Genomic DNA, 25,337 nt, shown 5'->3' on the forward strand with positions numbered 1-25,337 from the left:
CCAACCCAGCGCATGTACTTACACATCCATTGCATTACGTCATCCACTGCATCCGTTTACATTTTATTTCCTCTTTCTTTTGCTGTCAGTCAAAATTTCATTATCAATGGGGGTAAAAGCATGTTTCAGCTTTTGTTTAAATCTTCAACTCTCTTTATAGGCACATATGGTATGTTTGTGATGTGATAAAAAATTAAGACAGCCCGCACTGCAAAAAATCAATGTTGAACCAGAAGAGATGAAAACAGATGAAAATAAATACTTTAATCGAGCAAATGTAATGTGAAATGTAATTTTACTTGACTAGTTCGATGACAAGGTCTTTGTTCTTATCATCCAATCAAAAAAACCCTAAAATGTCTTTCTTCTGAACAAAATGCCTAGAATCAGCTGTCTTGAGATAGCATGAGAGCCGAAGACGTATTTTCTCAAATTGCGCTGAAAAATCTTTCAAGTAGATGTACATAGATCAAGGTTCATTTTTTTGCAGTGGCCAACTCTGGGTGAGCCTTTACCTCTGTCCGCAACATCAGTGAAAGTGCACATGGGGCCTGAGTTTCATGGAACCGGCGCGGTTGCTCGCCACGAGCGATTCCAACTCAAGGTTCTTTCTCTCTGCCAGGTCAACAACGCAACAGCGCGGGTCATGACAAACAAGAAGACGGTCAACCCATATGCAAACGGTAAGGACGCTTTTATTTAACTTATATTCAACTGCCTTCATTTGCTACAGAAGCCCTGTGGGATAAGGTGAAAAACAAAACAAAAAAAATCCCAAGCCCAAAGGTTATCTCGTTATAATGACTTAAGTGGTTTAAGTGTGCTGACTTTCTAGTATCTCAATGACTAAAACTAGCTATCTCAATAAATAAATACATTTAAATTAATAAATAACTTTGTAAGTAATTTAATCGGTGCGTGACTGAAAATAAGTCATTTTAACAAGATAAGTCGTTTTGACACATTGGCCAAAAGCTGTTTCTCCGCTTCAAATCATCTAAGCAACTGAAGATAAATTTAGAAAATCACCTTGTCCCTCAGCACATCCGTAACTTTTAACAAACTTTTGTAGTTTTTGATAATACCATTTTATTTGGAAAATATTTTTATTATATTTTTTTATTATTATTATTTTATTATATGCTGAGTGGTGGGTGGTGGAGCGAGATGCGTTTGTGGAGCATGGCGCTTTGTGACATCATCATCCATTTTGGTTATATATGTGCAAATTGTGATTCGGGGGGCTCATTTGCATTGTGCGAGTTGTGTGGTGTAGACTCCATTTGATTTGTAGTGGTTGCTCCGGAAAGTATCTATGCTAGGTTGAGATGACCTGAGACAACACCCAGCTTTTCATTTGATACTTTACGCTCTTTTACATTTTTTTGGAAATAAACGCATTCTGTTCGCTTCTAACCATATGCCATGTCCCTCCTTATTTTGCGGCATTCGAGCTAGTTGTAACAAGGGTTGGGCACCGAAACCCGGTGCCAATATTGCACCGGTTCCTTACAATCGGTATCTACTGTACCCAATCGCAACGCAGATTTGGTGCCTCATTTTGGTGTCACTTAAATGCTTAAGCTGTCTGTTGAAATATTTGCCCCCTGGAGCACCATAAATCGTATTTTCATCATCATCACAATATGAACATGCGTGATAAACACATCGCAAAAGACAATGAATAAGAAAAATAATTGTATTCACACACACACACAAGCTAAAATGTTGACATTCCTGCTTACTCACCCCCAAGTCAGCCAAAAACATTTGCCAGGAGTTTGCTTGCAACAAGTCTGAATTATTACCCACAATACATTGTGGGTAATGTAGTAGTTTATATTTATTTAGTTATTTAAGGTGTTTTCCCCCCAGACATTTTTTTATTTTGAAAAGATATTTTTGTTTGGTTTAGAGGAGAATATTTTAAAGGGAGCAGGGGTAATTGAACTTTAATTTCTTATAGTTATAATGTCTTATTTAGTTTAATGTTCTGATTAATTGGTTGGGTATTCATGTGCAATTTGTTCAATAAAAGTTCAAAATGTTATGTTCGAAATGAATTATTTCATTTCTTAATTCAGTGTGCATAGGATATTCAATGTTTGGGGTCTATGTTAGCAGTGTACCTATCAAAGCAAAAAGACATAGGAACTGTACAGCTAATATGCATGCTTCAATATTTCTTTATTTGTCGCAAGTCATATTGTCATTGTCATCTTTAATGTTGTTGACCGTTGTTTTGTGCTTTTGTAAATTTTAAGTATCGGTTTAGGCACCATTTAAGCACTGGTACCGTTTTAAAAGTATCAGTTTAGTACCGGTACCCGGAAAAAAAAGAAATATGCCCAACCCTAGTCGTAACATACAGACTGTAGGAGCCGATGATGCGTTCCATGGGACTGGGAATATTGCAACTTGTGTTAGTATTATTATGTGTGTGACCAGGACTCAGAAAACTATAATTAGTCACGGAGAGTCGTCACCGCGTCATTACGTCAGCAGATGCTGCATTCAATGGAAACTCGTTTTTGTAGTAATGCTAATGTAAAAACGAGCGACAGCATGAACTGATGCTATGTTCCATGGGAACTCGAACATGTGTATTTGGTGTCTATACTAAGTGATGGTGTGTTTTACGGGAACTCTGAAAACTGTAATTCTAAAAACTTTAACGTGAGGACCCCAAAAATATGTTTGGAATGTTTGCAAATAGCAACACAGGTAGCAATACACATGGATTGCTGCCTGCAGTTATATTCAGGGTCCGAGCCCACAGAATGTGGACAACGACCTTATCGTTATTGCTCTGTTTCTTCTTCTTCTGCAGCCTTTTTTTAGTTGGCTCATTTTCGAAAAAAGCACTGTTTACGTAATATTTTAGTCACATTTAATGCTTTGTACTTTTGCGAACTCCTCCTAGGCGATTTATCGGATCGTCTTCAAACTTGGCGAGTGTCTACAAGACACCTTCACGATTAAAAGTGATTAAAATATTTTGTTTCCATCACAAGGTGTGGGTGTGACAAAGCATTCAATTTCATGTTCGAAAAAAGCGACTGCTTACGTGACTTTTTAGACACTTTTTGGTCATTTTCATGGTCCATACTTTTGCTTACTCCTCCTAGCCGATTTCACACCGACATTTGCATGTCGAGGACCCGGTCATCGCTGCTTGCGGCTTTAATTATTATTATTATTGTTTTATTTTCTATGAGATAGTAATAAAAATGTATTAATAAATTAAGTAAGTAAGTAATTAATATATAATTTTTTTTCACTGGTTTCTCTCTCTCTCCCTTTAGGCTGGAAGTTAAATCCAGTGGTTGGCGCCGTCTACAGTCCAGAATTCTATGCAGGTACTCTCGCATACAACAGAAATCTATTTTCCATGCACAGACATCTAATATGTCAAGCCATTCTTGGTTTCTCATTATTTGTGTTGATTAAACACATTTTTTAACATACATTAACGTTTGAAATTAGTATGTTCTTCGTATGTGTTGAGAAGTATCTGCCCCAGAAAATTGGCGTATGAAGAATTCTCACAATTAACAATCACCGTTTCCATGCCAGCCCCCCACCCCCATGATTTTGTAAAAAATTACGAAGAACAGGAGATGCCATGAGAGAAAGAATGCTAATTGTCCATCTCTCTGCAAGGGTGTGAAAGGGGCTGAAACATATTTTTTTAATTAAAATCAATGTTTTCAATTACTCCAGGCAGTCATTGTGCCTAATTCACACGCGCATTGTTTTAATTACAAGATGGCTTCCTATTGATTTGCGTTTGTCTCACCTTTCAAGTGCCCCAAACACCATTAAGGAGGTCATATTTCTGTGTGTGTGTGTGTGTGTGTGTGTGTGTGTGTGTGTGTGTGTGTGTGTGTGTGTGTGTGTGTGTGTGTGTGTGTGTGTGTGTGTGTGTGTGTGTGTGTGTGTGTGTGTGTGTGTGTGTGTGTGTCTGTGTGTGTGTGTGTGTGTTTGTGTGTGTGTGTGTGTGTGTGTGTGTGTGTGTGTGTGTGTATTGTGTTTTGCCCCCATCATTAATGAGCAGAGCAGTTAATATGCCACAAGCATCGAATACACCTTGATCGCGGCCTCTCTGGACTCTGTTTTTTTCCATTGACTAATTAGCCCAGATGGCCATTGGCAGGCAGCCTCAGCACAGTGAGACTCCGCAAAGGAATCCCAAATCGCCACTCAAACGAAAAGTCTGCCAGATCTTGACGTATTTCCTCAAATCTCTGACCGTGACCCTGAACTGGAACCCAGTTGTTCGAAAAAAGATGGATCATGGAAGGATGGATGAATGAATTCATGTTGTTAGAAGTATCCAGTGATAGATCTGTACTCCTTGATTAATTGCTGTCTTCCACTTGTGCAAAACAAGGCCATTATTAGCAATAAATAAACTGCCGGTTTTCTCCCAACGTCGCTGCTCCAGCTTGCCAGAGGAGAGCCTTTTAAGTAGCTCATACGTGTATGTCAACTGCTTGTTCATCAGCCAATCCCAGACAATAAACCTAAACGAAGCTTTACAGTCTGGAAAAAGCAAAAACATAGCTAAAATATACAAGAATAGGCAGAATATAGAAAATGTGGTTCTATGTAGAGGATAAATAGCTGAGGCTAAGTGGCAGCGTGGTTACTAGTATGGCTGTGGGTATAAAATATCAGTATAGATGGATATACTGTGCAGGTCGAATATGTACTGTATGTATAAAATAATGATGGATGAGTGGGTGTAAAGTATTACTATGTTATGATAAATAAACGTAATTATGAAATTAGTACATATAGTAAATCATGTCAAGAGAATTTCTGAGCCACTTTACCAGGATAGAACCCCCCCCCCCCTCTTGAACATTTATTTGTGGAAGTTGATGTGTTGGAAGCAGGAAAAATGGGCAAGCGTAAGGATCTGAGCGACTTTGACAGGGGACAAATTGTGATGGCCCCCAGCGAGGAGCTCCTGGTTGCCAACATCGTAATTAATCTCCGGAGGGTTGTGCCTATGGGAGAGGAAAGCACAGGGGTGGAGTTTACCATCTGAAGGAGAGCGCTGAGGCAGAACCGTTCCTACCCCTGTGTCCGAGGCTTCCACTTCTACCACAAACTGGAGGTTTGATGTCGGGCTGTGCCAGGACAGGTGCCGACACTAAACAATGTTTGAGCTCTGCCAACCTAGTCTAGGGAGAGGCAAGGGCCGAGAGTGGCGCTGCAATGTGGCTGAAGTCCCTGATAAACCGCCGATAAATGTTGGCAAAGCTGAGGAAATGCTGTAGTTGCTTCCTGTTGGTGGGGGTTGGCCACTCTGCCACAGCAGCCACCTTCCCAGGATCCATCTCCATCCTCCCCTGGCCAATGATAACGCCCAGGAAAGAGTCTGAGGGGACATGGAAAACGCACTTTTCTGTCTTGACATACAACCTGTTCTCCAGGAGGCATTGCAGGACCTTACACACATGCTGCTCATGCTCCGCAGGGGACTGGGAAAAAATTCGAAATATCATCAAGGTATACAAACACAAACTGATTCAGCATGTCCTGAACAACACCATTAATCAGGGTTTGAAACACTGCAGGGGCATTAGACAGACCGAAGGGCATAACCGGGTACTCAAAGTGGGTAGTTAAAGGCAGTCTTCCACTCATCCCCCTTGCGGATGCAAACAGAGTGATAAGTGTTGCGAGGTTCGAGTTTGGTAAAATGTGTGGCGCCACAAAGGAGAACAAAAGCTGAGTGAATAAGGGGCAGTGGATACTTATTTTTGACGGTGATTTTGTCTATGCATGGGTGGAGGGTCTTGTCCTTCTTGTCTACAAAGAAAAACCCAGCAGCCAACCCGTGAAGATGAGGGACGGATTATCCTGGCATCGAGAGAACCCCGAATATAAACCTCAATGGCCTCCCGGTCAGGCCGGAAGAGGTTATATAGTCGGCTACAGGGGAGATGGGCGCCAGGCAGCAAATCTATCACACAGTTATAAGGGCGGTGTGGCAGAAAGGAGAGTGTGTGCTCCTCAGACCACATACACCCAACACCAAACTGAGGCCAGGGGGATTCCGAAGCCTACCCCCCACCACCAAGCAGAGAACAAAAATGTGAAAAGAATGCTTAAAACAGACTCTGATGCAGGGTTTTTATACCTTAAATAATAAAAACACCGGTCTCTGACACAAGATTCCCATACCTTAAACAAACAAATGTCCAAAAAAAATTAACTGGTCCCCTTCCAGGGGACCTGGTTCCCCGGAGCAGCAGGATTCACCAGCCTCCTTCCCCCAGGGCAACGGGAGACTGCTCCCTCCTCCCTTACGGAGCATGGGGCCTCGGGTGGCTGTGCGGGCCAGTGAAGGCGTGGCCTGAGTTGTTGCGCGGGCTACTTGGAGTCGTGGCCTGGCTGCTGGGCTGCTCGATGGTCCCGGCAGTGGCTGCTGGGCGGAGGAGCTAGCTGCAGATGGTTACCCATGGTGGTTGCTGTGGCTGCTTCTCCCCCTTGTCCCCCACCGGATACCCTGGGTGCTGCTGCCGCCAGTCGGGAGAGAGTTGGTGATGGGGCCGCCCATTGACCTGCTGGTGGTTCCAGGGCGTCTTCGGATGGCCCCTCTGTGTCCCGTCCCTGTGCCAGAGATTCCCTATATAGTTGCCCGTTAGGCAGTTTTGCCTACCATACACCACCTAAGTGGCGTGTTCAGGGACCTCCGGCACAGAGACACAGAAGACGGGGATTGTAAACACCAGTATATTGTAGAGAGTGGGCCAGCTGGAATTAGCCCAGGAGCAGATAGCATGTGTCATGACATAGGCTCCTCTATGGAGTGTGTGTGGGGATGTGGGTTTTACCTGCTGCTCGTTAGACCAACCAACGAGCAACAGATATGCAGCCACTCTGATCCTAGAGCCACAAATTTTCTAGATCCAGGTCAGGTGTGGCTGCTCAAACCACACCATACCCACACCACACTGACCTAGATTGTGGTACTGTTCAGGCACAAAGGACAGGTCCAGGGGTTCAGGTAGGGATGGGGAGACGACTGAAGAGGGGGCAGAGGCAGAACAGAGACAGCGGCTGTGACAGTGGGAACTTTTCCCTGAGGTCCAGGTTATGGTCCTGGAGCCAGGGGTAACCCAGAACCAGGGGTGTTTGAAGTGAGTCGATGAGGTGGAGGACAATGGACTCACGGTGTTTACCCAAAAGCAACAGTTATAGGAGAACAGTCTGATGCTCTACTCGGCTTGGGCGCATCCCGGTCAGCGCCTTGGCTTCCATGGGGATGGAAAGGGGAACGGGCACTAAGCCCAACCGGTGCACCACTTTTCTGTCCAAGAAGCTCTCGTCTGTGCCAGAATAGATGAGAGGTGTACTGTCTGGCTCCACCACGAGAGGGCGGCATTTAACAAGGGACGAGATGAGGGGTAACAGACAGTTCGGCTCACATGCACCTCCCCAATGTCGCGCAAGTGTGTCACTTGTGCAAATCAAGCAAATATTTTTAAAGGTATGACTTGTTAATGACAAGGGTGTGGCAAACTGTGATTCTGAGATACACCTTCAAAGTTTTCCCCCACACTTGGTTCATTCAGCCAGCTCCCAGATTGCAAATGGTTGGAGGACTAACAGAGTCTAGTTAGTTGTCATATGGCTACTTAACATTCTGCTGAATGGGTACTTGACACCCTGCTGAATGGGGCAATCATTGCTTTGTTTTGAGGGAATGTTGAACAGCGTCATCAACACAACTATTTTTGTTTTTAAAAAGCTTTTATTTAACAGTAAGAATATACATGTTCTATAAAAGTGGAATTATTTAGGAGTTTAAAAGTACAGACAACACAACAAAATGTAGAGTCTATCAATAATATGAGTCTCAGAAAATCTGAAATTTGAAAATCTGCCAATCAACAACTTCAACGGACTTCATCACGTCATCCGCTGTTTGAAATGTTCTCCAAGTCTGGGATAATATCAGATTCAGCAGCGCTGTCATCTGTCGCTGTCAGTGTCGCTGTCTCAGTGTCATCGCGGAAAATGAAGTTCCACTACGTGCTGCTTACACTGACTTGGATCTATCGCACTGGTCAGATTAAGGTCCGTGATATGATTTAGATCTTCCTCCACACGCTTCTGGTAATCCATAACAACAGAGTTTTCACAGGCAAGTGAAACCGAAGGATCCTTGTCTTGTTTACGTAAGTGATGTCAGTGACGTCAGGATTTCTTTTTCGATGGAAGACGTTGGTATACGCCCCCTCCACAATGATGTCTAGGTGTGTGTGTAAAAGTAGTACGATTTAAAGGTTGAACTCTATCAAAACGGTTTCACGTTGTGACTTCATATCACATGGAATATGGATGAATGATCTTCACCTGGACGGTCACTTAAAGGAAACGATCGATCAGCGTTGTTCAGCGCTATTGAGCGTCTCGGTAAGTGAACTGTGTTTCCCCATGTAATCTAACGGGAATATTTAACTCCAGGGTTTCACATTTTTCTACTATTTATAAATCAAACTCGGTTTTGAAAATATGTTGAGAGATTAAAAAAAAAACACATCGAAATCGAATTTTCCTTCAAGAAAGGTTTTTTCAACTTATTTGGCTGCTCCTGGCGATTTTAGAAATGCGTGAGACAGCGGGTTTTGCTGCAGTGGGTCACATATAGGAGCGGGGAAATGGAATCCTCCTATGGGTGTCCACGAACATGTACGTACATATGTTCACATCCAAATAGACTTAATGACAAAAAAACATTGTTAACATCATAGCCATTACTACAGCTTTCACTTATCGTTTATGGAGCAGCCAACTTGAATTTTGACGTCGGGGTTGGTGAGGGTCGTCCGCCTGTCCGAGACGGAAATCCAACTTCAGGGGGCGTTCCAGTTGACTTCCCAGTTCAAATGGAATGCACCATTAGAAGAAGCCAAATTATAGTTTTTCTCTACTTTCTTTACCCTCTTTTCTCCACATGGAAAATTGGGTTGTGTTTAGCAATGGAACGTAATGTTATATATTGTATTAGCAACACCACAGCACCCAGTGGTAAACAGATTCTCACCCACACTAGGCTACCAGTCAAACTAAAGCTGTATAGAAAGCCGATGTTGAGGCTTGCCATAACAATGTCGCTCAGTCGCAAAGACACAAATCAGTTGTGAAGAAATGGTTTTAATCAATTACAACATTGTCACACCGAGAGACAGGGTCAGAAGTGTGAAAATAGGAAGAAAACTGTACTTAATCAACAAAGAACGAGAAAGAAAGCCAGCTTGTAAAGTGAGGGTGAGGGGATGGAATCTATTGTTATTTCCTCTTTGAAAGCTTGACGTTTTGAAAGCAGTGCCTCCATATCTTTATCCCTTCTACACCGCGAAACAAACGAGTCGATATGTTATCCGGCGCGTCTGCGGCAAAGCTCTTAAGACTCGGCTTGCGGCAAAGTGGTCCCGCATTTGTCTTTAGGAGTCCGCGGTCCGACATGTCGTCGCGAACGAAAGATGAATCAGAACAATTAACCAACCTCACCTTTCCCATGATGTAATCTTCACAGTGAAATCCCTCAAAACGAACGTTCAGCAACTCAAGACCCCCCCCCCCCCCCCCAAGCCCTTTGATTTTTTTCATCAGGTCGATGAATGATTCAGCGTTTCTATTAGTGTTTTATTACATCTCCATTTTTATAAAAAAAACTTTGAAGAGATGTATAATAGGTCTCCCTCTCGACCTCCGCCCTCGATTTATGCTTCACATAAAGTCCTCGGCAGCCCCCCCTCCTCCACCCCCCCAGCTCCATAAAGATTAATGATAAGTTAATGACAGCACCACGGTGATAGCGCTGGCACACTTTTTTTCGGCCCGTCTCTCTCGACCTCTAACGCTCTCGTACCTTTGGCAGAGGGTCAGTCAATGTCAAAGATGTACACACATTACGGTGCAGTGGAAAAAAAAAAAATGAACAAAAGAAAACATTTTGTCAACATTTTACCAATGGACTCCTGTGAGTAATGTAAGGATACTGTAAATGTACAAATTGTCAATATGGCGTCTGTAAAGGGTTGGTGCCTGATGAGTTTTTTATTCCTCGTGAGTGCAAATAATACTCGTATGATACCCTCCTGAGATGCTATTCCTACCACCAGATGGCAGTGCAAAGTGTATTCAATTGAGGAAACCCGTTAAGTTAAGATATAAGATCGGATCTTTTCGGGTTTCCTTTGCAGTCCATAAATGTTCTCTATATGGCCCAAACTCACTGATAACTTTGAAGACTCCGAAATTACCATTGTCGGGGCGGCCAAACTTTTTGTTTTGCTGTAACTTCGGTCAAACGAGCCGTCTGAGTGTAATTATCAATATATGGTTGTAGAATGATCCATAGAAAGATAGATCAATTGATTGATAGACTGATAGATAGATAGATAGATGGAGAGAGAACTGCATCACGATAGAGATTTTTCCATGTTCCTTTTCTCTCTCTCTCTCTCGCTCCCTCACCAGTACCAGGTTTTCCCTACCCAGCAGCCACTGCAGCGGCGGCAGCTTACAGAGGAGCCCACTTGCGGGGCAGGGGGCGCACAGTCTTCAACACCTTCCGGGCCGCCGCTCCTCCACCGCACATCCCGGCATACGGAGGGTGAGTATACCCCCTTGTTTCATTCTCTCTCTCTGGCCTCTACGACTACTGTTGTTTTTGCTCTTCAGTTTTTTTTTTTGGTTTGTTTTTTTTGCTTCCCTCTCCCCATCCTGAAAAGAAACGACAAACAACGGGTGAAAAAATGACCAGGGGGTGGCGGTGACCAGGAGGTGTGGGGTAAGGGGAGTGGCGGGGGGGGCATGGGTCGATCAGCAGAGCCAGTGCATGCCAGCCTTGCCCCATCCCCACCCCTTCTCCTCCACCGCTACCACTTTCGCAGCATGCGTGACGGACACAGTGGGCATGCGTTAGTGACCACCGATTTGTCGTGCGGGTCATCTTACCCAACGATTCCTCGCTCCGTATTTTGCTCAGTGTGTCCCCGGGCACGGAACGGCGGGGCCTCCTCCTTTTTATCCCTTTCCTCCCCTACTACTCCCACTACTTCTTCTGCAATGCTGCTACTTTGCTACTGTAACCCCTTTGCGGGAAGGCTGTCCAGAACACGCGGTCCAAGAAGCTGGCATATAGAGGTCGACGAATCACTTAAGATCACCATTTTAAGTTGTTGTTTTAAGTTTGAATTTTTTTTTTTTTTTTACAATTGTTAATTATTGGGTTTGCTAGTTTTGATTTTCAATTCCGTTCATTTATTTTTATCCCCCCATTCTTTTTAAACAACTGCAAGCCGAAGGGCCGCTAAGGAGACGAGCTGGAAGACGTTCAACGCAGGACTATGCAACTTTTTTTAACAGTGCGATTTGGGGGGGGGGGGGGGGGGGGGTGCGTCCGCCTTGACAAAAGAGATATGCAGCGCAGACTGTATTCTCATTAACGCCCACGCACCACTTAATTGCCCCCGCGGCACCCGCGCTGCATTATTAACGCCAAGCGTGGTGCGTTTTTATTGGAAAACGTCCGTCTCAATAAAGAAGCGTCTCTCAAAAATGAAATAGGGCACGAGTCTGCAGTGTGCGTGTGTGTGTGTGTGCGCAACGGGGCATGGGCAACAATTTATGAGTATTTTGTTTTCTGCATTTTTTTATTTTTCCCGGGTAGCTGACATGACATCCTTATCAATAAGCCGATAGCACGCAATCATCTGACCGCGTCGACATGCCCGTGTCGCAGCGCGCCGCTGTGCTAAAACGGCAGAGCTTAATGAGGTGGTGGTGGTGGAGGGGTGGGGGCTGCTCTCTCCAGGGCCACCTTGACATTTGGGATTTTATCGATTATCAAAGACGGCACAAGTAGCTCCACCAATCTAATTGTTGGTCAGATTGGACGCTGGGTTTTGCTTGGTGTGAAGTTCAGTGTCAACCGCTGTTTGCCAGATTAAAGGCCACCTTCTGTGTTTCTTGTGCAAATAATGATTTCCACCCCGCTGCCATACGTCGATTCGTTTTCGCAGTCCGGTCACAGTGGTTTTTGGCCCGATTTCTGTTTTAAGGTATTCAAAACCACGCTTGACAAAAAGTGATGTTACCGTTGCGACTGAGCGACTACAGCCTTTTTAGCTACATAGAGGAACTTTCCATATCAAGAAAATCCTCCGGCTGAAAATGTGAGCTTGAGCCCTCTTGAGCTGCTCAATGTCGCTCTCCGTTTTTAACGCAAGCTAGTAGAGCCGGGCTGGTGAGGATCCACTTCCATTTATCACTTTAGCCGTTGTGTTGCTGGCTTCAATTAATCGTGACTCACCCTGTTTGTCAATCGGCTCGAGGTGGCCTTTAAGGCACTGTACACGACAAACAGCGATGAAAAGGCCTTCGTGCAAGAGATTTGCATCCATTAATGTGTCGTTGAGGGACGTCGTTGTCTGAGGCCCCCTGTCTACATTGATCTGCAAGTCCCGTAGACACCTCCTTAATTAGCCCATGGACAAAGGAAAAGCCCGGTGCTTTCGGTACCACCGCACCAGCACCACCACCACCCATTTGGCTCCGCCTCCCACTCATGTCTGGTGTTATTGGTTTTATTTCTTTGGATTGTTTTGATGAGAATTTTGTTTGTTTGTATGTTTGTATGTTTGTTTTGGATTGGACTAACCTCTCTCTGTTCAGACAGGGGTTGGTTGCCAGCCCGGTGCCTGCATGTAAAAATGCACTAATATGAATGTTGATTTATTTTTGTTTGTTTGTTTGTTTGTTTGTTTGTTTGTTTGTTTGTTTGTGTTATTGTTTTGTTTGTCTGTTTGTTGTTTGTGTTTGCATCCTCTGCAGTGTTGTTTACCAGGATGGATTTTATGGTGCAGATATTTATGTAAGTATTTTATTACCTGTATGACATTGCATGCTGCACCACCAAAACCCCGGCCACTCCTCCCCACAGCCCCCCCGCCCTTCCAGCACCCCCACCCCCTACCCCATCCCACCCTCATTGGCATGTCGCCTTGTGGCTCCGCACTGCCCATGATGTAAAACTCTCCGTCAACCAATGTTTGTCACCTGCAAATTTGAAATGGCAGCTGCGAGCATAAAAACAGCCGCGACAACTTCGACAAGCGTTAATAGCACAAGCACTGGGAGTATTTACCGGGGAAATTAGATCCTAGAGTGTTAGGCCTTTTCCTTAAAAAAGGCAAACTCCAACAAACATTAAAATGTGCGTCGATGTGATATAGTCTAACGATCGACTTGAGCTGCGTCTTTTTGCTTCATTCATTTTTTTTGGGGGGGGGGGGGGGGGGGTCGGAGGAGAGGGTGCAATTAAAGTAAATGAATACTTAAGTTAAACGACTTAATCATATTTTTCTGGTCTTCACAGGGTGGGTTTTTCATGTTCTATCCAGCGGCGCGCTTAGAAGCCACTAAACACACAAAGACACACTTTTGTTGATGAGACTGTGCTCGCTGAACGGTAGCAGCACATTCACACAAGCCACACCCACACACGCGCACACACACACACACACACACACACACACCGAGATGAGCATCCGGAGAGATGCGGACTAATGACGCGAGGTGACTAATGTGCGTACGGAGGAGGTGGGTGAGCTCTCTTAATACTCGGTCCCTTCGACCCCGCCATTAGCCCCCTCCACCCCCCTCCCCCGTCCTCGCCTGCACCGCCCGCAATTGATTGCCACGACACGATAAGATCATTTAATACTCATTAGCAGCAGGGGATCGGGGGGGGGGGGGGGGGGGTAGTCATGTTTATTTTAAAAAAATTCGCTCAACGAATGGATTTGTTGGGTCGATTCAGCCAAACGGCAGAAGTGATAAGTTGGGTGGGGGTGGGGATAAATATATGGAGCTTTGGGGATGGCAGAGGGCAAAGAGTGATGCTGTGGAACGTGTTTGCTAGTACAACCATATACACCCACACACACACACGCACAAACTCAAATACAGCTGAAAATTATGAGGTAAGCTGTAAGATGTGACTTATTCTTGGTGTGCATCTCACATTTCACCATTTACAGTGAAAGTACGGTATATATACACTATCGTGATGACAAAAATACAATATGCAGCCAAGATGTTCTACGCAAGTGTACAGTTCATCAATTTACCAAGTACTTATTTGTATGCATATCTGTATCTCTATCAATATATATATATAATGATGTACAAAGTGTTTATCTATATATATATATATATATATATATATATATATATATATACACTGTAGATATAGAAGAAGAAGAATCTTAAATTATCATGCAACACACCACACTACAACACATAAACACACACATGCACATGCTTTGGATGGTGGCCGGTGAAATGAGGATTGAAATATATATACTGTGTGTGTGTGTGTGTGTGTGTGTGTTTGTGTATATATATATATATATATATATATATATACTGTATATTTATAAATTAACATCAGATATAAATACACACACGTGCCCACAGCTACCGTTAGTCACCCAGTGGGTGACTAAGCATCAGGGCGACGTGTTCTTCCTGCGGATCATGGCAGATCACAGCGCGCCCAAACGAATCGCTTACTCCATCCTCACCCTCACCCTCACCCTCACCGTGCCCCCACACTCAGTGCTCTCTGCTGGAGTGCGGTTATAGAGACAGTCAGATGGAGAAAGAGGAGGATCTAAGGTGAAACATTGTGGGGAAAAAAGAGTGGACCGCACCAAACCTGTCAGCCATGCAGCAAGGGGGGCGATTTTACATGTTTAGGACTCAACAGGACTCAATAAGTCATAAGGCAAGGCGTGCAATAAAATGGAAATTCTTTGGAATTGCCATATTTTCATATTGCATATTCCAAACTCTAAGCCCTTTAGAGTTACAACAAAGCTTTGTTGGAATTGGAGCGGCTATTTTAGTACTGGAATCCAATGTAGTGGCTTGCTTGGTTGACACCAAGGGAGTTGATGGCAACTGAAGTACAGATTCAGTAAGTACACATATAAATAATACAACTGATTATTGAAGCCAATAAGGATATAGTAGTCAGTGGAACAAAATGTGTTCCATTGGCTCTGTTGTGGAAAACATGGACTCGTGCAGTGATAGTGTGTTTGTTTGGCCAGCTTGTGAATACTACAAGCATCTGCACAAGAGGTAAAACTAGTTATTTCAAAATTACAAACCTGCGTGATCTGCCCCGAAATTCCGACTGAAATGGCCGTTATTTTTCTATGTTGATAATACATCACTGAGTTTCAGTGCCGATTTCATTTTAGCCAAGGAATAAAGTGGGACCTGACCCCTGACCCGACCCGACATGAGTCAATTTGTCCATCCAAGAACGCAGCGAGCTTCTTAGTGGGGCCACACCGCATTCGCCATCATTATTGCTGCAGGCCCTGAACAGCAATGGCCTTTCGGACTTTCCATACCAGTTTCTCATGGGACCTCATGAGGAAAAAACGCAAGGTTTCGCAAATGATTTGATTATGAAGTGCACCTTGGAACATTTCCACACAACACATCATTCGTCATTGCTGCGTATCTGGGAACATACAGGGATTTATGCCACTGACGTGTACCTGTGCAAACAGCTTGTTCTCTATGAAAAATCCATGTTTGAAAATCTGTGTTTCACTACATTCGTAGACCTAATAGACGACCGATTATAACCACATTAGCAAATCGTGTTCAAAGTGATTAATGATGTAAGATAAAGGACCCAAGAACACACTCGAACACAACAACAACGGCATAATTGTTGTTATTGGAGAACTGGCTCATAGTGCCACAAGGAGAGAAGAAGCGTCTTCAGGGACTGAAAGGACATCTTCTCTGAGAGCGATTCTCTTCTCTCCTTTCTATCTTATTTGATCACACAACCCTTAAGTCTTCTGGGCTTTAATGGTTCACCTGAAGAACACACACAGTCGAGGGACTCACGCTACAATTCACAAATCCAATGTTTTGTTTCTCCCAGGCTTTTCTCACAAGAATGAAAGTGAAAAGAGTTGAAGAAAAGTTTAAGAAATACATTTTTTTTTTGCCTTGTATTCAAGGCAATATCTCGCTATCAGTTTACTCATAGCTATGTAACTTGAGGTGAGAAAGATCAGCTGTTTGGCTCAGATGAAGGGGTTATTACTGGAGCTCAGAGCTGTTGAAACCGTTCTTTAGGCAAACAATCAGGAATGCGGCCTACATTCCGGTACAAAGAATGCAGTGACCACAGCAGAAGTCACAGTTAGCCCATGGGTCTGTGGCAAACTCAAGGCAATATTCTTCGTGATTGAGTGACTTATGGAAGAGAGGGTCATTTCGGCAGGTATCTCAAACGATTTGAAATAAAAGACACTCACACACGCCTTCCTCATCTCAGGATCTATGAATTGAACCATTTAAGCACATTCTCTAAATCTTGATTTTGGTATTCTATGCACTCTGTATCGTATCAAGCTACTCTGCTATCGGTACTTGTAAACCATCACAGTCTCACTCAAAGTCTAGAATTAAGTGTTACTACCATCTCCAAACTGGTGTGGAACTATCCTCGAATGGTGGTGTCACGGTTTTATGAGTAAGCCCAGTGCATTCAATCATCGCAGTTCTCCCTGTTTCTGAGAATGTTAAATTAGACCGCCATTTTAAAAGTTTAAATGATGTCATTCGGTTAGTCGTCATTCACTGATTAGTGAAACAATAAAGCTGCCAGTTCAAACCTGAGAGGTAGCTAAGTCTCCCGCATTTGTGTGTTTTGTGTGTGTCCGTGTATGGTATGTTGTGTGCTATGTTTTTTTGAATGTATAGATTTGCGTAGACGTGCATAAGCACGCCACATGTATGTAAGCATGCGTTTACGCTGCACTTGCTAAGCTGATGCACTTATTGGCACGCTACTCGCACTGGGCCCCGTACTGGGCCTTTCAATGCAGTGAAAGGATATTCCAACATTACATTTTTATGTGTGAACACCTCCCTAGAAGGGTGGAGATTATTAAGTTACTGTTCAGAAATATTGCCTAGAATGTAAACATCATACTTTTAAAGCTACTTTAGAACATAATATTCTTGGGACATTCTCTGTAGTTTGTTGTGTAACTAAGTTGCCTTCTACAGTATGCCCTTCTTATTTCTGTGTCCTTCATGTGCACGCATGCATGCCTACACATGCGCGCGTGTGTGTGTGTGTGTGCGTGTGTGTGTGTGTGTGCGTGTGGGCGTGTGATCCTCTAGGGTGGTTACACTGCCTACAGATATGCCCAGCCTACTGCTACCACAGCTGCTGCATACAGTGACAGGTGAGTCAACCCCCTCTCTGTCTGCCTCTTGCTCTTCCGCTCTCTCTTTGTCTCCCTCTCCCTCTCTCTCTCTCTCTCTCTCCATGTGTACCTAGTTGTCTCTGAAGAGAGATGTTTATACTCTTACTGACCTGTGATTTTCCTGTGGTTTGCCTCTATTATTTTTGATTTTTGGTTCCTTCGTAATCAAGTTTCTGCTGCTGTGACATGACTTACTGAAAATAAAGGAACCTTAAAAGTCAAGTCTCTCTCCCTCTCTCTCTCTCTCTCTCTCTCTCTCTCTCAGTCTCTCCCTCTCTCTGTCTCTCTCACTCTCTGTCTCAGACACTACTTTGGTGTACTAAATCAGTGTGTCCCAACTTTTTTCTTCCATGGCACACTTTTTTTTTTACAATGAAATAATCCCATGGCACATTAATATCCTTTTAACCACTAAAATAGTCAGTAACATAGTATAACTAGTGGTTATGCAAGATTCACGAATGATTCGTTTGTAGCGCACAAATCCTTTCAATTAACCAGGAGTCACTTACCGCAAAAGAGTCATTCGTTCACAACTGTAAATGCAGCCAGGCATACAGGCTGAATTGACCTGAGCAAAAAGACCTGAGAGCCCTGAGTCACGCATGCTCCACAATTCGAGGCAGTGACTCCTGAACTGTGTCTGTGTGCTGCGTCACAAGTGCGCAAGTTACACCAACTGTATCAAACGAACTAAGAGTCTGAAAATGTAACTAATCTTTTTACTGAGTCAAGAGCCAGATCTTCAAAAAGTGTCAAACTTTTCATCACTAATAACCAGCTTATTATGATGGCATACTAGTGGTGATGCAAGACTTGCAATCGATTGGTTTATAGCGAACAAATCTTTTAAATGACTCAAGAGTCGGGAGCCGCTCTGCAAAAGAGTGGGCGAGCGAGTGAGTCTTTTTACACAACTTGAAAATAATGACTGAGGCCCAAGTTAAAGTTCTAGGCGAAAAAGACCAAGTCATTGATTTACTCTTTGCATTCCATCAATAATAAATGATTTTGACAGAATTAAAGGATTTTTGTGATAAATCCATTCACAACTCAGAGCTAAACTGACTCTGCTGCCTCTCTGTTCACCAGAAGTCCTCCCTCGCTCACGATGCGTTGCACCAACTGATTTGAATGAACGAGTCTCAGAAAGCGGTCAACCTTTCATCACCACCAATAGTCCTCACTTTTAGGGTGAACTAATTCATGAATTCGATTAGTTAGTGCCGCATTGCAATTTAGTTCTTTCAACACAACAGCTCATTTCCGTTCTTTATTTGCTTCAAGTGGAAGTGAAAACCTTTCACAGCCGACCTGGTGATTCCGAAGACTCTGACAAATAACTACCACGTAATTCCATCACAAAAACGCACCTTTTTCCGTTGGGCTAACTAAGCCGTCTCTTTTCATTTTTGATTATAAAGTAGTCACGGCTTTCGGGAGAAGAACAATCGCGCGGAAAGAAGGGCCTCGAAGCTAGATGACCGGATCCTCGTCGCCGTGACATTCAACAAAAAGGGGGGAGGAAAAACATATTGATATTTCAGGCACCTGAAAACCTGCCCTCCACCCCCCCTGCCCCCGCCCCCTCCCCATTAAACCCCCTCTTCATTAATAATAGAATTATTAATAACACGATGAATAATTTGTGTTAAATTAGTAAGCGCCGCTGTGTAATGTGGATGTGTAATTGCACGGAACTTGCAGCACTCTGTCCTTTTTTTGATTTATTATTCCCCCCCCCCCAGCTCCTTCAAAGCTTGGTCTGAATTAACAATCTTCCCCCATAATACGGGGATGATATATGACCCAACTACGACTCCAGGCCTAATTAAAAGATAACATGGCTCGTGTTACCCTATTAGTCTCGATGCCTACTTCACATAAGGGCTCTATATATTTATATATATTCTTCAAATGTCACAACCTCCTAAAACATTTTGTTTTACTCAATAATCTCAACCATAAAGGGCTTTTGAGTGGAATGGATGGGGCATAGACAATTTATTTAAAAACCAGTAGTGATCTAGGTCATCTGCCAGCAACAACAAAAGGAACTCGTTAATATGAAGGACCGACTAAGCGGTGAGATCGATAAACATTCAAGACGAGCATGGACACAATGACGATTCTCTTTACATTCTCTTTATGTGGTTAGCTTTGCTGTTGAGGCCTTGTTGCTATGACACCGCGAAAAGTAGCAAACCTGCCCTTTAATATGATGTATCTTCGCCACTCTAACCCGATACGAGCACATAGTCCGAGAACATCACACATTTGCCACGAAATTGGTCCTGTGTGGGGGCAGAGTGCTTGCTCGTTGACCCCCCCGCCCCCCGGAGCTATGCGCCTGTTTTCATATGCGGCCATCTGTGTTCGAAGCCAAAGAGACATCCATTGGAGGTCAGGCTGCAGTTCTGAGGGCGGGGGGTGGAGGGTGGGGGTGTCACACGAAGAAAACAGCCAACAGCTGCTTCTACGAGTCCCGAGGAACCTCTGCCCTGGCTTGTATACCAAGCATACACACACACACGTACACAAGGCCAACACGTGCGCACACACACAGTGCAACAAGACAGGACACATTTGCTGCGCACATCACGGCAAATGGACAAATGAGCACATTAGCGAACATACAGTATATTATTTTTTAATAGACGCTTGCACGCCAACTACTCTGAACAAGCAAACACACACACACACAAGTCAAGAATGACCCATCTAGCCCTGGCATTGAGTGTTGACATCCAGATGGACCTTTATCTTGTTACTTTCGGTGCATGTCACATAAAGGCAATGGCACATTCAGGCAATCCTGCATGACGGAAAACTGTCTTAGCCGCACACGAGCAGACAGACACACACACACACACACACATATTTACTTATTTGCACCATTGGTGCGAAGGCTATTTAATAGAACTCTGAGAGATTTTGATACAGTCTGCGGAGCAGCGATTCTGATTGAGGTGCGATTTGCTTCACTCCTTGGATTAAAAATTGTGACACCTTAATGTTATTCAAGATTCAAGATTCATTCAAGATTCAAGATTTTTAATTTTTCACATACATATACATCCTTTCATACATATATGCAGTGAAATGTAATGCAACGCACCCGGTGATAGCACACAATATGTCCTAGGAAAAAAAGAAATAAAAGTAAAGAATTCCTTTCTAATAGACCGACTAACTGACTCCTAAAACGTAATAGAGTAAGTTGAATACTTATAGAATAAGATAAAAATATATAGAATAAAATACAATAAAAATAAATTGAAATAAAATGGAATAGATGGAGGGAATATGGCTATGTATATACAGATATGTGCATTTAAAGTGGCATGTGAATTAAAGTGGCATGTGATTGTGAATAGAGTGAGGTAGTGTTTGGGATAATACAGCACAGTATACAACAGTACGGCGCAGCAATACGGCATCACGAACAACCCTGAACAGTGATACAGTATGCGGTACAGTATGCTACATACAGTACAGTAGGTAGTGGAGCCTAGTGCATGGCTCAGTGAGGACCCCTGGTGAGGTCAGCGTTGACAGTTCTAATGGCTTGCGGGAAAAAACTCTGTCTCAGTCCCTCTGTTCTCGCTGCGTGACTGCGGAGGCGCTTGCCTGACCGCAGCAGCTGAAACAGTCCGTTGTTGGGGTGATGAGGATCCTTCATGATCCTGTGGGCTCTGCTACTACACCTCCTGGTGTATAGCTCCTGCAAGGGGGGGAGGGTAGTTCCAGTGGTACGTTCAGCTGAACGCACCACCCTCTGCAGGGCCCGCCTGTCCTGGGCAGTACAGTTCCCAAACCAGGCAGTGATGTTGCCTGTCAGGATGCTCTCCACTGCTCCAGAGTAGAAGGACTTGAGGATCCTCACCGAGACCCGGAATTTCCTCAGCTGCCTGAGGTGGTAAAGACGCTGCCTCGCCTTTCTCACCAGAGTGTCTGTGTGAACAGTCCATGTTAAGTCCTCTGTGATGTGGACTCCCAGATATCTGAAGCTGCTCACCCTGTCGACAGAAGTCCCATTAATCCACAAGGGCGCGTGCGTCCTCGATTGTGATCCACGTCTAAAGTCCACAATCAGCTCCTTGGTTTTGCTGACGTTCAGGTGGAGGCTGTTGTCCTGGCACCAGAGTGACAGGTCAGCCACCTCCTCGCGGTAGGCCTTCTCATCGCAGTCGGTGATCAGGCCCACGACCACGGTGTCGTCAGCAAACTTGATGATGGTGTTGGAGCTGGACCTGGCCACACAGTCATGTGTGTACAGGGAGTACAGTAGGGGGCTGAGGATGCAGCCCTGGGGGGATCCTGTATTCAGGGTGAGGGAGCTTGACATGTACTTCCCCACCTTGACCACCTGGGGGCGGCCTGTGAGGAAGTCCAGGATCCAGGTGCATAGCGGACCATTCAATCCGAGCTCCATCAGCTTGACTCCATCAGCTTATTCAGACTTAATTCACTTTTTTGGTATACCGCAGATCATAATTAATCCAGTGGGGGATGCAAGAGTTCCACTCCAACCCTGAAGAGTGACACCTCTATGGAAAGCTGATAAGCAATAGAATTTGATAGGCGGCAAGAAACGTGATAGGAAATTATCGTATTTGGTATTGCTATATTGCCAGGAAGGTAAGGGGCGCTATTCTTTTTTTATCTGAAAATGACCAACTTTTGGGTTTGGGTACGTAACAAAACAAATTGTTTTTGCATTTTTGATTGTTAAAAAAATGAAGTGCTTGTCTCTTGGCTCTGTGGAAATGTGGCAATGATGTCGTGCAAGTCCCTTTACTGGGACCAACTGGGCCTAAACACTTCATTTCGGATGGTAACACCTTGCTTGACAGACATAACTGTAATAATATTACCTGGAGTGTATTAGTAATGTTTTATATCAGTAAAAGTATACTTTAGTATACTACTAAAAGTAATATACTGTATTACTTTAACACTGTTCGTCATGAAGATAGATTAAAAGTGTAAGATATTTCACTTCAATGATTCTGTTTTTGAAATGCTGGAAAGTGTATTTCCCTAATTTGACAGGAGCTAGGCTAGTTGATCCCCTCTGCGGCCCTTCAGTGAGCTAACACAGTGAGCATGGAGCCCGTCAATATCTCCATTCTGGACACACAGCGATGAAATTGGTATTGACCTTCTTAGAATTTAAAGTTCGATTTCAGGTTGTGGTGGAGGGCCATGATGTCACTGATGTAGAAAACGTTACCGCGGTTAGCATTTCCTTACTGCACATCCTCAGAAAACCAGCAGGGTCACATTAAAGGGAAATGCAGTCGACTCTGAATTTGGCCGGGCTGTTCACACCTTGCTACAGATGTGCGTGACCCCCTGTCTACTACACACACACACACACACACAGACACACACACACGCACGCAGTCATTATGGGTTAGGCTCTGTGTGGTGAGATAAGATAGGTCAAATGCAGCACGGGGATGAGCGGAGTGGGGTTGGGGGGGGGGACTGTACAGTGAATAACAATGTCCAAAACTAATCGGGATTATGTTCTAATCGCTGCAGCCACTGGGCCGCTATGCAAATCAGTTCATTTGCAGGCGCAGGCTGAAGCCTCTGATTGGCCCCCTGTTATCGTAGGGGCCAGGGGAAGGGATGTTTGGGGACCGGGGGGTGCAGCCAAGCGCAGAATAGGAAGATTAGCTTGAATCTGTGTCACGGTTGCTAAGAATAAACATTTAGTGAATAGTAAAAACAAAAATGTCCATCTCTCATGTTTATATGTTTCTAAGTCCATCCTTTGTTTCTGGATCCGTTCTTCAATGGTCGCGAACAAACTTACGAACCATCCATGAGTTTTAGATACGTGCATTGACTTGTTTTTTCTATAAAACTGACTACTTTTAATATGGATCAGCATTGAAATGACTTAGCCAGAGCCTCAACACTACTTTGGCGTACATAGTACATAGTGTGTCAACCTCCTCCTTTAACCTTTTCCCTCATCTCTCGTCATAAAATTTATTCCAACGACATCTACACAAATGCGTAGAGTGCAGACCCAGACGGACACAAGCCCAGAGATTGATTTGTATAATTTTTTTGGGGTGGATAAATTGACAAGCTCCTTCTGTGTCTCCACAGTTACGGAAGAGTGTATGCTACCGACCCATACAACCACACACTTGCTCCAGCAGCCACATACAGCGTTGGTACCATGGTAAGAGTCAGTTGTCCTCTCTCTCTCTCTCTCTCTCTCTCTCTCTCTCTCTCTCTCTCTCTCTCACCTCTTCTGTTCATATTCCTCAGTGCTTGTCCGTCTCTCCTTCCCTGACATTATTATTTCTTCTTTTCCTGCCCCTGCGGCGCATGACATCTTCTCACTTTATACTTAATTGAATTTGTCTCCGATGCTAACAGCCGTCCAAATGCCACATTCATCCTCGCCTGTTGGAAATAAAAAAAGGGCTGAGAAATAGAGAGAAAGAGTTGAGGGAGGCAATGGATGTCCCTGCCCCAAAGTCCATGTTTAGTTATTATAATTCTAATTTAGTGGATATACCAGCTCAGCTCCGCCAGCTGGATGGTAATGGAATAATTAGTCATTTTGATAATTAAATCCCCTCCATCTATAAGTGGTACGTTTGGCCGATGCCGTCAAATTGCGAAAGGGCCTCAAGGTATTAACAATGGAGAAGACAAGTTACATTGTAAATATTGGGGGCAAGATATATCTGAAATTATTTTGCCAATATCTTTGACGAATGCCACGGCTCAATTCCTTAATTCCTCAATTCCAAAGACATAATAGCTTGTAAAATATCAACCCATTTTGATGTTGAACTGTTTTGATGGGTGTAAATGTACAGTAGGTCTATTAAAGGTTAGTCATTTTTCCACCCAGGTCTTTATATACAGTAGCGTATTTCCTCAAATAGGTGCTTTTATTTAACTCAATTGCAGAGGGTACCAGGCCTTTATTGGACGCAGGCTTATATTAGAGACAGGCTTTTATATCTTATTCCCTCTGATTAATAAGTATATTGTACCATAACACATGTATGGTGAAAAAAGAGAGCGCTACTAGCTGCCCTAAAAGTCGCACTGTGCTTGGAACGCTCAGAACGGCTCGATTGCCCCAAGAAGTAATCTGCGATCAGCTACGCAGCAGTAGGAAATCTGCAATAAAAACACAGTTTTTATTTGCTTTGATTGGGAGCGGAGCTCCGCACCCGAACAGTGCTGCAGCTCCAGTCAGTTTTTCCTCCAGCCTGTATTTGAGGCAGGCTTTCATTTGTTCATGTAAACCACACCCCCAGCAGTTTTTATTTGACTACCGGTTTATATTTGAGGAAATATGATAATGGTACTTCCCGTCATTTATATCTGTTGGCCTAACATGACACAGCCTCACTCTACGCTTCATTATTGAGAGACGTACCACTCTGCCGCAGCTTCTCACTGCAAGTAAACTTACATGCAAGTCAAGTGGGGCAAACGTTTAACCCTTGAAAAATGTGATTACAAAAGAACAACGATCACAATCCCTGGCATTTTGTCAGGTTTTTCAGGGTTTTATTGACCCCTTTTGCACTTGCACCCTTGAGGGTCTTTTTGCCACAACCTTGCTACAATGTATGAGGCTAGAAACAGCAAGTTGTGCTGCTTCCTCCTGGCCACCTACTGTAGCCAACGTCACCGCTTTGGATGGTGCTTTGAATAGTTAACACCTAAATGACGGGTACCAACATTTGAATAAGGCCTGGATTGAGAACAAGCACAACCTATGATTTAAAGCAGAAGCATCTGATCTCACCTCGTGTTCAGTTACATTTTCTGTGTTTACTTGTTCGTCATTTATCCATTTGTTTATTTTTGGTTGTGTCCCGTGGAACTTTTGGGGGGTTATTTCTCTCTCATTTGACATTGTTTCTCTCATGTACCTGTAGCTGTTGGCATGCATCCCCGGCATGAAGCGCGTCGCCGTTGCTCGCTGCATGACGGTTT

General features: G+C 43.9%; 1 protein-coding gene across 2 annotated transcripts in view; it reads left to right on the plus strand.

The window, feature by feature from the left end:
* Window positions 1-25,337, plus strand: part of rbfox1 (RNA binding fox-1 homolog 1) — a 56,768-nt gene that overhangs the window by 30,353 nt on the left and 1,078 nt on the right. The window contains exons 6-11 of one of the 2 annotated variants that reach the window (XM_080009924.1): window positions 623-683; window positions 3,306-3,359; window positions 10,507-10,642; window positions 12,865-12,904; window positions 17,260-17,324; window positions 23,475-23,550. In XM_080009924.1, the coding sequence (XP_079866050.1) occupies window positions 623-683; window positions 3,306-3,359; window positions 10,507-10,642; window positions 12,865-12,904; window positions 17,260-17,324; window positions 23,475-23,550 (432 nt within the window). The remainder of the gene's footprint in view (window positions 1-622; window positions 684-3,305; window positions 3,360-10,506; window positions 10,643-12,864; window positions 12,905-17,259; window positions 17,325-23,474; window positions 23,551-25,337) is intronic. The other variant, XM_080009925.1, reaches the window with a different exon arrangement.

The sequence above is a fragment of the Zeus faber genome, assembly GCF_960531495.2.
Source record: "Zeus faber genome assembly, chromosome: 11".
NCBI lineage: Eukaryota > Metazoa > Chordata > Actinopteri > Zeiformes > Zeidae > Zeus > Zeus faber.